Here is a 14,039-nt window from a genome sequence, read left to right as displayed (position 1 = left end):
AGAAGGAAGAGCCTAGTAGTTAAGAAAAAACAGGAGTCAAATTTAGTAGATTTGCCCACAGTCAGCAATGGTGATCTTCTTGTTGGTCTTGCCGTTCTTGGACCCAAAGTGGTCCATGGCTTCCCTCATATTCCTGCCCTCTCTCACCTTGCCAAAGACCACAGGCCTGTCATGCAACCGCTGAGTCTTGTCTGTGCAGATGAAAAACTGGAAACCGTTTGTGTTGGGCCTAGTATTTGCCACAGACAAGGTGCCAGGACCCATGTGCTTCAGATGAAATTCTCATCATCAAACTTTTCCCCATAGATGGACTTGCTGCCAGTGCCATCATGGTGTGTGAAGCCACCCACGCTGGCACATAAATCCTGGAATAATCCTGAAAAAGCAGCCATCTTTATAACCAAATCCTTTCTCCCCAGTGCTCAGAGCACTCAAGTTCTCTGCTGCTTTTGGAACTTTGCAAACAGCTTGAAGAAGATGCAGCCCAAGGGCTCAGGGTTCATGGTGACGTCAAAGAATCCAGTGCTTTTGACCAAGGGCCGCCGCGTCTGCCCTTGGGCCATTTCTTCTTAATTGATTTAGTTGGAAATAGTCTGCAATAGGATTGATTCCATGCCAAAGTATGTTTGCAACCCTAGTGGCTCCTCTGGCTGTGTTTTATCCATCTTTCCAAATGTTTATCAGAGAAATCACTTGAACTACAATGGCTTACATCTTAAGGAGAGAAGGGTGTGCATGACACCACAGATCTGCTTCCCCCCTTCCCCCCGGGTTACAGACACATGAGGAATAGGCACTCAGCACTGAGCAGGTGATGCCTTACAGGACTGAACTGCCCTGTGTGCCTTTTTGTTGGTGTTGTGCATTGTTTTGCTTTCTTCTTCTTTTTGTTAAACCCAAATTTAAGAACAAAGGGAAGAACAAGGAAATCTGAAGCTCAGCAGAACATGAAATTTTGAGTGGTAAAAACAACATTTGTTTTATGTAACTTGAGTGACATTTGAGTTGAAAGCAATAAAACAAGAAAAAACAAAGCAGTTTTTCTTAAAATTCTTGCACAAAAAAAAATATGAGAAAGTTTATCTAACAATCAATAATGTAAAGCATTTGGGCTTCAGTGGCTTGTGAAGCAAATGATAAAAGCCCTTCGCCGGCAAATCTTTTAGACCTTGACCATAAGAACTCATTTATAAAAATAATGATGACCAAAATTCTTCTAGTTGTGATAATAGCTGAAAAAAACGAATCTTTTAATGTTAAGATAATTTGAAATGTTAAAAAAGGAAAACTTCAGAAATTATTTGTTCTGTATTTCTCATTTTTTCTAGTGTTTCCTACCCTTAAAAACTTAGGATATTTATTTGATCTTTTATCAAATATGTTTTTCCTCCCAAGTGGCCCTAAGATTAAAGATTTCCATCCATCATGCACATTCTAAGATTAACAGAAGAGATGTTCAAACCTTAAAGACTTCTAACTCCTCCAGAATGAGCTCACCCCTGGCAGAGCTGTTAGCAGGAAGGACAACCACCTTTTGCACAGTGCCTCGATCTAAACCAAAAGAAAAAAAACAAAAAACAAAAAACAATAAGATGCAGGAAAGAAAGACATTTAAACATATGACCACTGACTTAGCATTTAGAATACTACTTATGTACTATTTAGTCATTAAAAAGAGACTAAATTTAGCTATATTCCAAATCTCATATGTTTAAATTGAGATTATATATAATTCAAAATGAACTAGCAGGAACATCTTATATTTTGTAATTATTTGGTACAGTAATAACTATGAGAGAAGAAGGAGAAGAAGAGTATGTCCAAGTGTCTTTTTTAAAAGATTTTATTTATTTATTCATAAGAGACACACAGAGAGGCAGAGACACAGGCAGAGGGAGAAGCAGGCTCCACGCAGTGAGCCTGATGTGGGACTCAATCTCAGGACTCTAGGGTCATGCCCTGGGCCAAAGGCAGATGCTCAGCTACTGAGCCAACCGGGTGCCCTTGTCCAATTGCCTTATAAAGTCATAAGTTCTGTTTCTGAACTATGTGTGTATCCTTCAAATATAAATACATAATTTTAAGTTTGGCCCTTAAGAATATTACTTAAATCTCCAAACCAACATTATAAAGTGACAGTCTCATGTTTTGGTTAACCTTGGCACATGATGATTTGATTATCTGAGAAAAAAATATTATTACAAATGAATTTTTATGGTAATTGTATTACAAACACTAGAATTAGAAACTTAGATTCGATCTGTAGCTGTGAGAGATTTCAAAGTAAAATGTTTTACCCACAATTTGAAATAATTTTCAAAGTAGAAATATAACTGTGGTCTCAGATCAATTGTGGACACCTATTCACAGAATAATTCCACTGTTTTTACATCTATACACACTCACTTGGGAAATTTTTTTGGATATTCTTAAAATTCAGGGAAAAATATGAAATTAGATGGTCCAAATAAACAAGCAAACACAAAAATTTACTTATAGTTCCAATTAGATTACCAACAACAGAGATGCCCAATAAATGAAATACAAGCAGAAAATATAATTTATGCCAGTATTTTTAATTAAGATAGTTTTACATGTCACATGAACATCTATCTTCTAGGCATGTAATTTTGCCACTCTACCAACCACCTACATTTTAGGCTTAAAGGAAACTAGTTGAGAATTGATGATGTGGGGTTAAAGTAAATGTGTAAATTATTTGATAAAGTAAAAATATATTTCCTCACCAAAATATGTTTCTATCATAATAATTAACAAGCTCTATCATAAATATCAAGTCATTACTTTTAAGTATGAGCATGTAACTATGAGTATATAATTTGGAAAGATGCATTATCATCAACAGATACTGGACCATGGTTAAATTCCATTAAGAAATGTCAATAAGAGTTCATTTGAGAGATGCCTGGGTGGCTTAGTGGATTAAGCAACAGCCTCTTGATTTCCGCTTGGGTCTTGATCTCAGGGTTGTGAGAATGAGACCCATGTTGGGCTCTATGCTGAGCATGGATTCGGCTTGGGATTCTCTGATTTCTCTCTGCCCCTACCCGCCCCCCTTCTTAATTCCTCTCTAAAATGAAAAAAAGGAAGAAAGAAAGAAAGAAAGAAAGAAAGAAAGAAAGAAAGAAAGAAGAAAGAAAGAAAGAAAGAAGAAAGAAAGAAAGAAAGCCTATTTCACATTTACATTTTGTAAATGTATGAGCCTAACTGAAACATTCAAAATAATTCTTATTTTCAAAGTAACCTCTACATCTAACATGGGGCTTGAACTTACAACCTCGAGATTAAGAGTCAGATGTGTTACTAAGCCAGCCAGGTGTCCCTCAAAATAATTCCTAATAAAAAATAAACTCTACTTTAAAATGTCACCAACTAAAAATTTAAAACCTACTAAATAATAATAAACAGAAGAACAAGACTTAGATTTTTTGCCAGAACAATTCCTAAACCCTATGAGGATAAAAAGTGTGCGTATCTGATACTAGAAGTTTCAAACTATGCTCTGTAACTTAAAATGCATTTCTTATCCCATATTCAAAAGTAAATAACAATCTCAAAGCATTGAAAGCACTAGGTATAATTAAAACACTTTGAAATGTCTCTTTTTTACTGATCAGCTTCCTTAGGATCAGCCCAGGTAACAATTTGTACTATTTTTCTTGTAAGATAAGTAACGCATGTATAAATTTGAAAGAAAAAAAGCATTTGGGGATGTTGTGCAAGACACGTCACAATTAAAATGGATGAATGTGGTTGCAGGTGTTCCCTAATTTCTATTAGCAATTCATCACCAAGAACCTTGGAAACGTCTAAGGAAATAAAATACATGAAAAGCCTTACACTGAAAGCTTTGAAATTATGACAGCTAGGGCAAGATGTGTGTCTTATTGTGTGTGCGCTGTGTGTGTGCATGCCCGTGTGCATGTGTGTGTGAAGAACGAGGGCATAAAACCATCTTTGTCTTAGGTCATGTTATCATAAACATTATATTCTTTTCATTTCTTTTAAGAGGTCACAACAGAGTTTTATGGTTCCCTGCTGCAGTTTGTAAGGATCACTGGCACTCTCTGTGACAGCCGTGACCTGTGTCTTGAGCAGAGAATGAGCAGAAACTGTGTATGATCAGTTCAAATAAAACTGCAAGAAAGGAAATCTTGACTACAGGGATTCCCAAAGATAAAGCTATCAGCTCTGGAAAAAAAAAAAAAGTATTCTCAAATTAGACAACAGGCTTCTGTTTTTAACCTAATGTTTTAACTTAACTATGGGAGCAGTATTTCACACAAATCATCATTTCTTTTAAAAGAAGCAACAACAAACATACTTTATTCATGCCATTTATGAAATATTACCCCCAAAAGCAGCTATAAAAATGGACTAATAAAAAGATAATGCATTACTAGATTTTGACTCATTGCAGAAAAAGCAAGAACACTCCTTTTATTTATTGCTTGTCTTTCTATTCAGTTATTTTGTTTTGTTTTGTTTTGTTTTGTTTTGTTTTGTTTTGCTGGTAATGATGAATGGATTCCCCTTTCTTTTAAGACCATCAAGGATAAAAATATATTTTTCTACCTAGTAAAACTGGATGTCAACTTATCTGAAACTCTTGCAAAAATATGTTACTTTCAGTATTGGTGACACTTCTACTTGAAAATCAAGTTTAAATAAAACCATAGACATGCAAAATCCCCAAATTGGAGCACGTAACTGTTGAATGCCTAGCATGTGCCTGGTTCTACGATAAAAATGTGTCATTGAATTCTGACTTTCGGGGGGCGGGGCAAGCAGGTGGGGGGGCAGGGGGACAAGGGCCTGGCCACATGCACCTGCTGCGGCCCAACCAGCTCGGAGGCGGGGAAAATAAAAAAAAAAAATAGGGAAGGGGTGTCCCGGGAGGAGCAGGGCTATGGGGGCGGAGCCGGGGGACGGGAGAGCCCCAGCCCGAGGCCCAGACAGCCGGGGCCGCGCTCAGCTGGGAGCCCGGCAGGATGCAGAGGGGGGCGGCGCCCCAGGTCCTGGGGTCACCAAGGGGGACAGGGGCCTCATGGGTCCACAGCTCCCCCTGAGCCTGGCACACCAGGCTGGGTGGGAGGCAGAGCATCTCCCCAGGTGCACACACCTGAGAGTCAGTACAGCCCCCCTTCCCCCCCACCAAGACCCCCTAGAAAGACAGGGGAAGAGCCAGATGTGGACCCAGAAGTGCTGGAAAGCTCCAGGGGAAGGCGAGGGATTTACAGTTTATAGAACCAGAGGGCCCCCCCTCTTTTTTTTTTCCTTTTTTCAGTACAACTCACTTTTCTATCAGACTGTAAATTTCCAATTTTTTTTTCTCTTTTCCCACCTTAACTAGAATATTTTACCAGCTCTTCATTTTTAATATTCTTCCTTTTTGACTTTCATATTTCTACAACTACAGGTCTTAGATATATTTTCCACATCTGGATTCCCTTCAACATACTCAATTTTGGGAGATATACGAGATATGTTTTTTTTGTTGTTGTTGTTTTGTGTTTTCTGTTTTCTCTGTCTCGTTTGTTCTTCAGTGACGAAGTTAGTACCTTCTAAAACACAACCAGCACACACCTGGAACCCAGGGGAACACTGTTCTGGGTCACTATGAGAGATTATATTGTCTCTCCCTTCCCATTCTAAAAGGCCAAGAATCCCAAAGAAGAAGAGAAAAAAGAAAAAAAGAAAAAAAAGGAGAAAAAAAAAGGCTCAGGGTTTCAGACTGGATAAACAGCAAGACCCATCTATATGCTGTCTAAAAGAGACTCATTTTAGACCTAAGGACACCACCAGCCTGAAAATGAAAGGCTGGAGAACCATTTACCATTCAAATGGTCCTCAAAAGAAAGCTGGGGTAGCAATCCTCATATCAGGTAAATTAAAGTTTATCCCAAAGACTGTAGTAAGAGATGAAGAGGGATACTATATCATACTTAAAGGATCTGTCCAACAAAAGGACCTAACAATCAAGAATATTTATGCCCCTAATGTGGGAGCTGCCAGGTATATCAATCAATTAATAACCAAAGTAAAGACATACTTGGATAATAATACACTAATACTGGGAGACTTCAACATGGCACTTTCTGCAAATGACAGATATTCTAAGCACAATATCACCAAAGAAACAAGAGCTTTAAATGGTACACTGGACTAGATGGATTTCACGGGTATTTACAGAACTTTGCATCCAAACACAATTGAATACACATTCTTCTCAAGTGCACATGGAACTTTCTCCAGAATAGACCACATACTGGGTCACAAATTAGGTCTCAACCGATACCAAAAGATTGGGATTGTTCCCTGTATATTTTGAGACCACAATGCTTTGAAACTAGAACTCAGTCACAAGAAGACATTTGGAAGAAACTCAAACATGTGGGGGTTAAAGAGCATCCTGATAAAAAAATGAATGGGTCAACCAGCAAATTAGAGAAGAATTAAAAAGATTCATGGAAACTAATGAGAATGAAGATACAACCATTTGAAATCTTTGGGATACAGCAAAAGCAGTCCTAAGAGGGAAATACATCAAAATACAAGCCTCCCTCATAAAATTGGAAAAACTTCAAATACACAAGCTAACCTCCCACCTAAAGGAATTGGACAAAGAACAGCAAGTAAAACCTATACCAATGGGCAGCCCGGGTGGCTCAGTGGTTTAGCACTGCCTTCAGCCCAGGGCGTGATCCCAGAGTCTGGAATCGAGTCCCACTTCGGGCTCCCTGCATGGAGCCTGCTTCTCCCTCTGCCTGTGTCTGTGCCTCTCTCTCTCTCTCTCATGAATAAATAAATAAAATCTTTAAAAAAAAACCTACACTAAGCAGAACAAGAGAGTTAATAAAGATTCAAGCAGGACTCAATGAAATAGAGACCAGAAGAACTGTGGAACAGATCAATAAAACCAGAAGTTGGTTCTTTGAAAGGATGAATAAGATAGACAAATCATTAACCAGCCTTATTAAAAAGAAAAAAAAAAGACTCAAATGAATAAAATCATGAATAAAAAAAGGATAGATCACAACCAATACTAAGGAAATACAAACGATTTTAAAAAAACGTATTATGAGCAGCTATATGAGAATAAATTAGACAATCTAAAAGAAATGGATGCATTTCTGGAAAACCACAAACTACCGCAATTGGAACAGGAAGACATAGAAAGCCTGAACAGGCCAATAACCAGGGAGGAAATTGAAGCAGTCATCAAAAACCTCCCAGACACAAAAGTCCAGGGTCAGATGGCTTCCCAGGGGAATTCTATCAACATTTAGAGAAGAAACAACATCTATTCTACTAAAGCTGTTCCAAAATATAGAAAGGGATGGAATATTTCCAAACTCGTTCTATGAAGCCATCATCACCTTAATTCCAAAACCCGACAAGACCCCACCAAAAAGGAGAATTATAGACCAATATCCCTGATGAAAACAGATGCAAAAATTCTCACCAAGATACTAGCCAGTAGGATCCAACAGTAGATTAAGAAGATTATCCACCATGACCAAGTGGGATTTATCCCCGGGATGCAAGGTTGGTTCAACACTCGTAAAGCAATCAATGTGATAGATCATATCAATAAGAGAAAAAACAAGAACCATAGGATCCTCTCAATAGATGCAGAGAAAGCATTTGACAAAATACAGCATCCATTCCTGATCAAAACTCATCAGAGCATAGGGATAGAGGGAACATTCCTCAGCACCTCAAAACCATCTATGAAAAGCCCACAGCAAATATCATTCTCAATGGGGTAACACTGGGAGCCTTTCCCCTAAGATCAGGAACACGACAGGGATGTCCACTCTCACCACTGCTGTTCAACATAGTACTAGAAGTCCTAGCCTCAGCAGTCAGACAACAAAAAAATAAAAAGCATTCATATTGGCAAAGAAGAAGTCAAACTCTCCCTCTTCATAGATGACATGATACTATACATAGAAAACCCAAAAGATTCCACCCACCCCAAGATTGCTAGAACTCATACAGCAATTCAGAAGTGTGGCAGGATACAAAATCAATGCCCAGAAGTCAGTGGCATTTCTAAACACTAACAATGAGACTGAAGAAAGAGAAATTAAGAAATCAATCCCATTTACAATTGCACCCAAAAGCATAAGATACCTAGGAATAAACCTAACCAAAGAGGTAAAGGATCTATACCCTAAAAACTACAGAAAGCTTCTAAAAGAAATTGAGGAAGACACAAAGAGATGGAAAAATATTCCATGCTCATGGATGGAAGAATTACTATTGTGAAAATGTCAATGCTACCCAGGGCAATGTACACATTCAATGCAATCCCTATCAAAATACCATGGAGTTTCTTCATAGAGTTGGAGCAAATCATCTTAAGATTTGTGTGGAACCAGAAAAGACCCTGAATAGCCAGGGGAATATTGAAAAAGAAAACCAGGGCCGGGGACACCACAATGCCAGATTTCAGGTTGTACTACAAAGCTGTGGTCATCAAGACAGTGTGGTACTGGCACAAAAACAGACACATAGATCAATGGAACAGAACAGAGAACCCAGAAATGGGACCTCAACTCTATGGTCAACTAATATTCGACAGAGCAGGAAAGACCATCCACTGGAAAAAGGACAGTCTCTTCAATAAATGGTGCTGGGAAAATTCCACAGCCATGTGCAGAAGAATGAAATTAGACCATTTTGCCTACACCAGACACAAAGATAAACTCAAAATGGATGAAAGATCTAAATGTGAGACAAGATTCCATCAAAATCCTAGAGGAGAACACAGGCAACACTCTTTCTGAGCTTGGCCACAGTAACTTCTTGCAAGATACATCCATGAAGGCAAAGGGAAACAAAAGCAAAAATGAATTATTGGGACTTAATCAGGATAAAAAGCTTCTGCACAGCAAAGAAACAGTCAACAAAACTAAAAGACAGAATGGGAGAAGATATTTGTAATGACATATCAGATAAAGGGCTAGGATCCAAGATCTATAAAGAACTTATTAAACTCAACCAAAGAAACAAACAATCCAGTCATGAAATGGGCAGAAGACATGAACAGACATTTCACCAAAGTAGACCTACACGTGGCCAATAAGCACATGAGGAAATGCTCCGCATCACTGGCCATCAGGGAAATACAAATCAAAACCACAGGGAGATCCCACCTCACACCAGTGAGAATGGGGAAAATTAACAAGACAGGAAACAACAAATGTTGGAGAGGATGCGGAGAAAGGGGAACCCTCTGCACTGTTGGTGGGAATGTGCACTGGTGCAGCCACTCCGGAAAACTGTGTGGAGGTTCCTCAAAGAGTTAAAAAATAAAGCTACCCTATGACCCAGCAATTGTACTGCTGGGGATTTACCCCAAAAAGAGAGATGCAGTGAAATACCGGGACACCTGCACCCCAATGTTTATAGCAGCTATGTTCACAATAGCCAAACTGTGGGAGGAGCCTTGGTGTCCAGCGACAGATGAATGGAGAGAGAAGCTGTGGTCTACGCATATAGTGGGATATTCCTCAGCCATTAGAAACGACAGATCCCCACCATCTGCTTCGACGTGGATGGACCTGGAGGGTATTATGCTGAGTGAAATAAGTCAATCGGAGAAGGACAAACATTATATGTTCTCATTCATTTGGGGAATATAAATAATAGTGAAAGGGAATATAAGGGAAGGGAGAAGAAATGTGTGGGAAATATCAGAAAGGGAGACAGAACATGAGAGACTCCTAACTCTGGGAAACGAACAAGGGGTAGTGGAAGGGAGGTGGGCAAGGGGTTGGGGTGACGGGGTGATGGGCACTGAGGGGGGCACTTGACAGGATGAGCACTGGGTGTTATATGTTGGCAAATCGAACTTCATAAAAAAATATACAAAAAAATTCTGACTTTCAAGAAAATAAATATCCACTTTAATCCTTTACTCTTCCACATTTAGGCATGTACTAGTACTTTATGAGCTAGTATTTCTGCAGAGCTCTTCATTACATTGGTTTAATTTTCATCAGTGCATCACTAATATATATGTTCTTTCTGTTTAAAGATTTATTTATTTATTCATGATAGAGAGAGAGAGAGAGAGAGAGAGAAAGAGGCAGAGACACAGGAGGAGGGAGAAGCAGGCCCCACACAGGGGAGCCCAATGTGGGATTTGATCCCGGGACTCCAGGATCGTGCCCTGGGCCAAAGGCAGGTGCCAAACTGCTGAGCCACCCAGGGATTCCCTATATGTTCTTATTAGAATTCCATGTACTGAAGTTTTTTTTTTTTTTTTTGTACTGAAGTTTTTATGTGCATGATTAGAATAGTCATTCAAATATGTGGATTTAAATATGAATACAATAGCCTTAAATCTCTGTGGCATTGTCAATCATCACTTTTAACCATGGTTAATTTAGGTTTTATAAGACCTTGAATTTATGAATTTTGGAAGCTTTTTTTTGTTCAAATAATTTGTAAATACAAAAAACAGAGTTGCTTGTGTCTTCCTCAAATGATTACAAATGAGGAATTCTCAATTTTGTGCTAAGACCGCCTCTAATAATTAACCTAGTTTTCTGAAAAAAAAAAGATAATTGTCTAAAAAATGGACAACACACTCCTTACATTGAAGAAGAATCTCGATCTAACATAATCTCATCTATAATATCACTACAATTTTATTATCTGAGATCATTCACAAATCAGCAAAAGGTTGAAAACTTTCTTTTTCAGTTAAATCTACCTCTCTTTTATTGATTGGCCTTTCTTCTATAGCTACCAAAAATATATTGAGTCTCTTTTTTACATTCCTTCATGTTTACCTTTATAATCTCTTCCTGTGGTCTAAGCATCAGCATTCTCTTCAAGTATATTTATAAAAATTCAAAACCAAACATTTTGCCTGCCATTCTCTGGAAAGTGTGCAATTTGGCATTATCCTATTTAAAATGTGGACAGAATTGTAGATGATTATGCTCTTATTTTACCAAATGCCAGGCCTCACTGAAACTGGACTATTTAAAAGACAGGGCAATAGTTCTAGCAATTGACCTCACACATGTCAGAACGGCTAAAATCAAAAACACAAGAAAAAAGTGTTGGCAAGCACATGGAAAAAAAACAAAACCTCATGTAGTTGGCAGGAATGCAACTGGTGCAGCCACTGTGGAAAATAGTATGGAGGTTCCCGAAAAGTTAAAAATAAAACTACCCTATGATCCAGCAATCGCACTACTGGGCATTTACCCAAAAAATACAAAAACACTAATTCAAAGAGATACATTCACCCCTATGTTTATTGCAGCATTATTTACAATAGCCAAGATATGGAAGGAGCCAAGGGTCCATCAAGTAATAAATGGGTAAAGATGAGGTGGTGTATATATACAATGGAATATTACTCAGCCATAAAAGGGAATGAAATCTTGCCATTTGCCACGACATAGATGGAGCTAGAAAGTATTGTGCTAAGTGAAATAAGCCAGTCAGAGAAAGACAAACACCATATGATTTCACTCATATGTGGAATTTAAGAAACAAAACAAACGAGCACTGGGGGGGATAAAAAGAGGGAAGCAAACCAAGAAACAGACTCTTAACTACAGAAAATAAACTCTTGGTTACTAGAGGGGAGGTTGGTGGGGGGGGGGATGGGTTGAAATAGGGGATGCGGAATAAAGAGTACACACATCACGATAAGCATCGAGTAATGCAGAGAATGACTGATTACTATAGACTATTGTACACTTTAATATAACCCTGCATGTTAACTAGACTGGAGTTAAACAGTAAAAAGGATAATTCTAGTATTTGATCAACAATTTAGGTGATTGTTCAGGATCTGTAGTACTTGGGGGCTCAGAAACCAATATCACACTAGTGTACACCACTCATTTACAAGGCTGTACTCTGGATGTCTCTATATTTCTGCTTTTGTTATAAACTGCTGATTCTCACATACTCCAGTCCAGATTTTGAAGACAGAGGTTAAATCTGATCCAATTTAATCACGACTATGGCACGGCATATACTAGTACTTTAAGATCGATCAATTGTCAACGCATAAGTATCATTTCCATCAGTTATGGCACCAGGAAAGAGCCAATATATAGGTTGCTGCTGCTCCCTAAGTGGCCCATGTTAATGGGATAGTCACTCTCAAAATGCTGTCATGGTAGACACCTGTAGCTTTTTTTTTTTTTTCAAGACATACGAATCCTTTGCTTTCTCATATTGAAAATATTCCTGAGGTATCCCTGGGCTGTATCATTCACTGCTAAGTGACTGAGTCGACTCAGGTTGTTTCCCACACATTTTCACTCCCTGATTCAACTAGAAGTCACTGAATGCCTGCAGTGTGTCAGGCACTATATCCAGTACGGATGCAAAAATAAATAGGCACAGCACTCAAGAGTTTACAGTCTAGAATTTATGGCTTTTCGAGTAGTGTGTTCCCATTAAAATGTTAGTCATTGAAAGATATACATTCCAGAATGTCCATAAAACTCCTGAGTAGTTATGTCCACATAAAGCAATCTCTGTACCTTTTAGTTTAAAGATGATAATACAGTTACCAAATGTCTTCCTTCTGAGGGTAGCGAGACTGGCATTCCTTAAATGTACTCAATATATAAATCCTTTCTTTTTTTTAAGATTTTATTTATTTATTCATGAGACAAACACACACACACACACACACACACACACACACACACACACACACAGGCAGAGAGAGAAGCAGCCTCCCTGCAGGCAGCCCGATGCAGGACTCGATCCCAGGGCCCTGGGATCATGACCTGAGCTGGAGCCAGATGTTCAATCACTGAGCGACCCACGCACCCCCCTCTTTTTATTGTTTTGTAGAAATTGGGGTATTGCTTTTATTTCCTTGGGATAAGCCCCACACCCACAACATATTCACAGTGAAGCCAAGTATCCTTCTCTTTCCTTAAGCCTCAGTTTGCTTACATGTAAATAAAAATAATAATTGTATCTTTTGTAATGGATATCATTTTCCAAGGCCTACCCGAATCATGTCCCATTCTTTTGGTAATAACACCCTGAGGACGTCTTTTGGAAACATGTCTCTCATTCTCACTCTATATGGTTAAGAAACCATGTGTATCTCTCTTCTAGCTCCAGGGAGATACCATGACTTAGGCCTGTGCAATAAGAGCATCCCTTTGCCCTGGTGATTGATGCCTGCATGGGCACAAAAACAAATCAGGGCCCAGCCTTCCCCGGGAATTAGATATTTGGGAGCCTCCTTCTTTCTGAGATCTGGGCTATGAAAGACTTGTAAATCTCAATGAGCAGGACCATCCCTCCCACCACATGCAGACACTTTCTTTGAGAATCAATAATACAGAGGAAAACTGAACTGAAAGATAGTAAGATAAATTTCTGACATCATTTTAGCACAAATTCAGCTATGCCTGAGGCTGCCTCCTGCATTTCCCAGTTGAACGCACACACTAAATATTATTTTCTTAAAGCTAGATTAAGAAAGCTGTATGTTCACTTTCAGGTAAAAGAGTTCTGACTAATAAAAACTAAATGAGTAATACATGGAAATTGCTTAGCATGATGTCTGATACATAGTACACCCTCAAGTTGTCTTTTTTTATTTATAGCTCGACCATCTACTAAATTTTTTAAAAAGATTTCATTTATTTATTCATGAGAGACACACAGAGAGAGAGGCAGAGACACAGGAAGAGGGAGAAGCAGGCTCCATGCAGGGAGCCCGACATGGGACTCAATCCCAGGTCTCCAGGATCAGGCCCTGGGCTGAAGGCAGCGCTAAACCGCTGAGCCCCCCAGGCTGCCCTACTAAAATTTTGACATTATTGGAATCATCATTTTTTTCTGGACCCCAATTTTCTCATCTGTGAGATATAAAAAAGAGTTATATCTTGAGTATATTGTAGCACTAAGACATGAATGGAGAAGGGTGAGTTTTATAAGTGCTTGCATGCTATAAACCTATATACAAAGATGGCACAGTAGACTCCCTAACCCACATTAGTAAT

The 14,039-nt window shown here is 38.8% G+C and overlaps 1 protein-coding gene across 3 annotated transcripts in view; it reads right to left on the bottom strand.

The window, feature by feature from the left end:
* Positions 1 to 14,039, bottom strand: part of SEMA3C (semaphorin 3C) — a 208,708-nt gene that overhangs the window by 22,186 nt on the left and 172,483 nt on the right. For all 3 annotated transcript variants that reach the window (XM_072759820.1, XM_026006115.2, XM_072759819.1), the window contains exon 13: positions 1,463 to 1,551. In XM_072759820.1, the coding sequence (XP_072615921.1) occupies positions 1,463 to 1,551 (89 nt within the window). The remainder of the gene's footprint in view (positions 1 to 1,462; positions 1,552 to 14,039) is intronic.

This window comes from Vulpes vulpes, chromosome 5 (assembly GCF_048418805.1).
Source record: "Vulpes vulpes isolate BD-2025 chromosome 5, VulVul3, whole genome shotgun sequence".
NCBI classification, from domain to species: domain Eukaryota; kingdom Metazoa; phylum Chordata; class Mammalia; order Carnivora; family Canidae; genus Vulpes; species Vulpes vulpes.
This window is presented reverse-complemented; position numbering and strand designations above follow the sequence as displayed.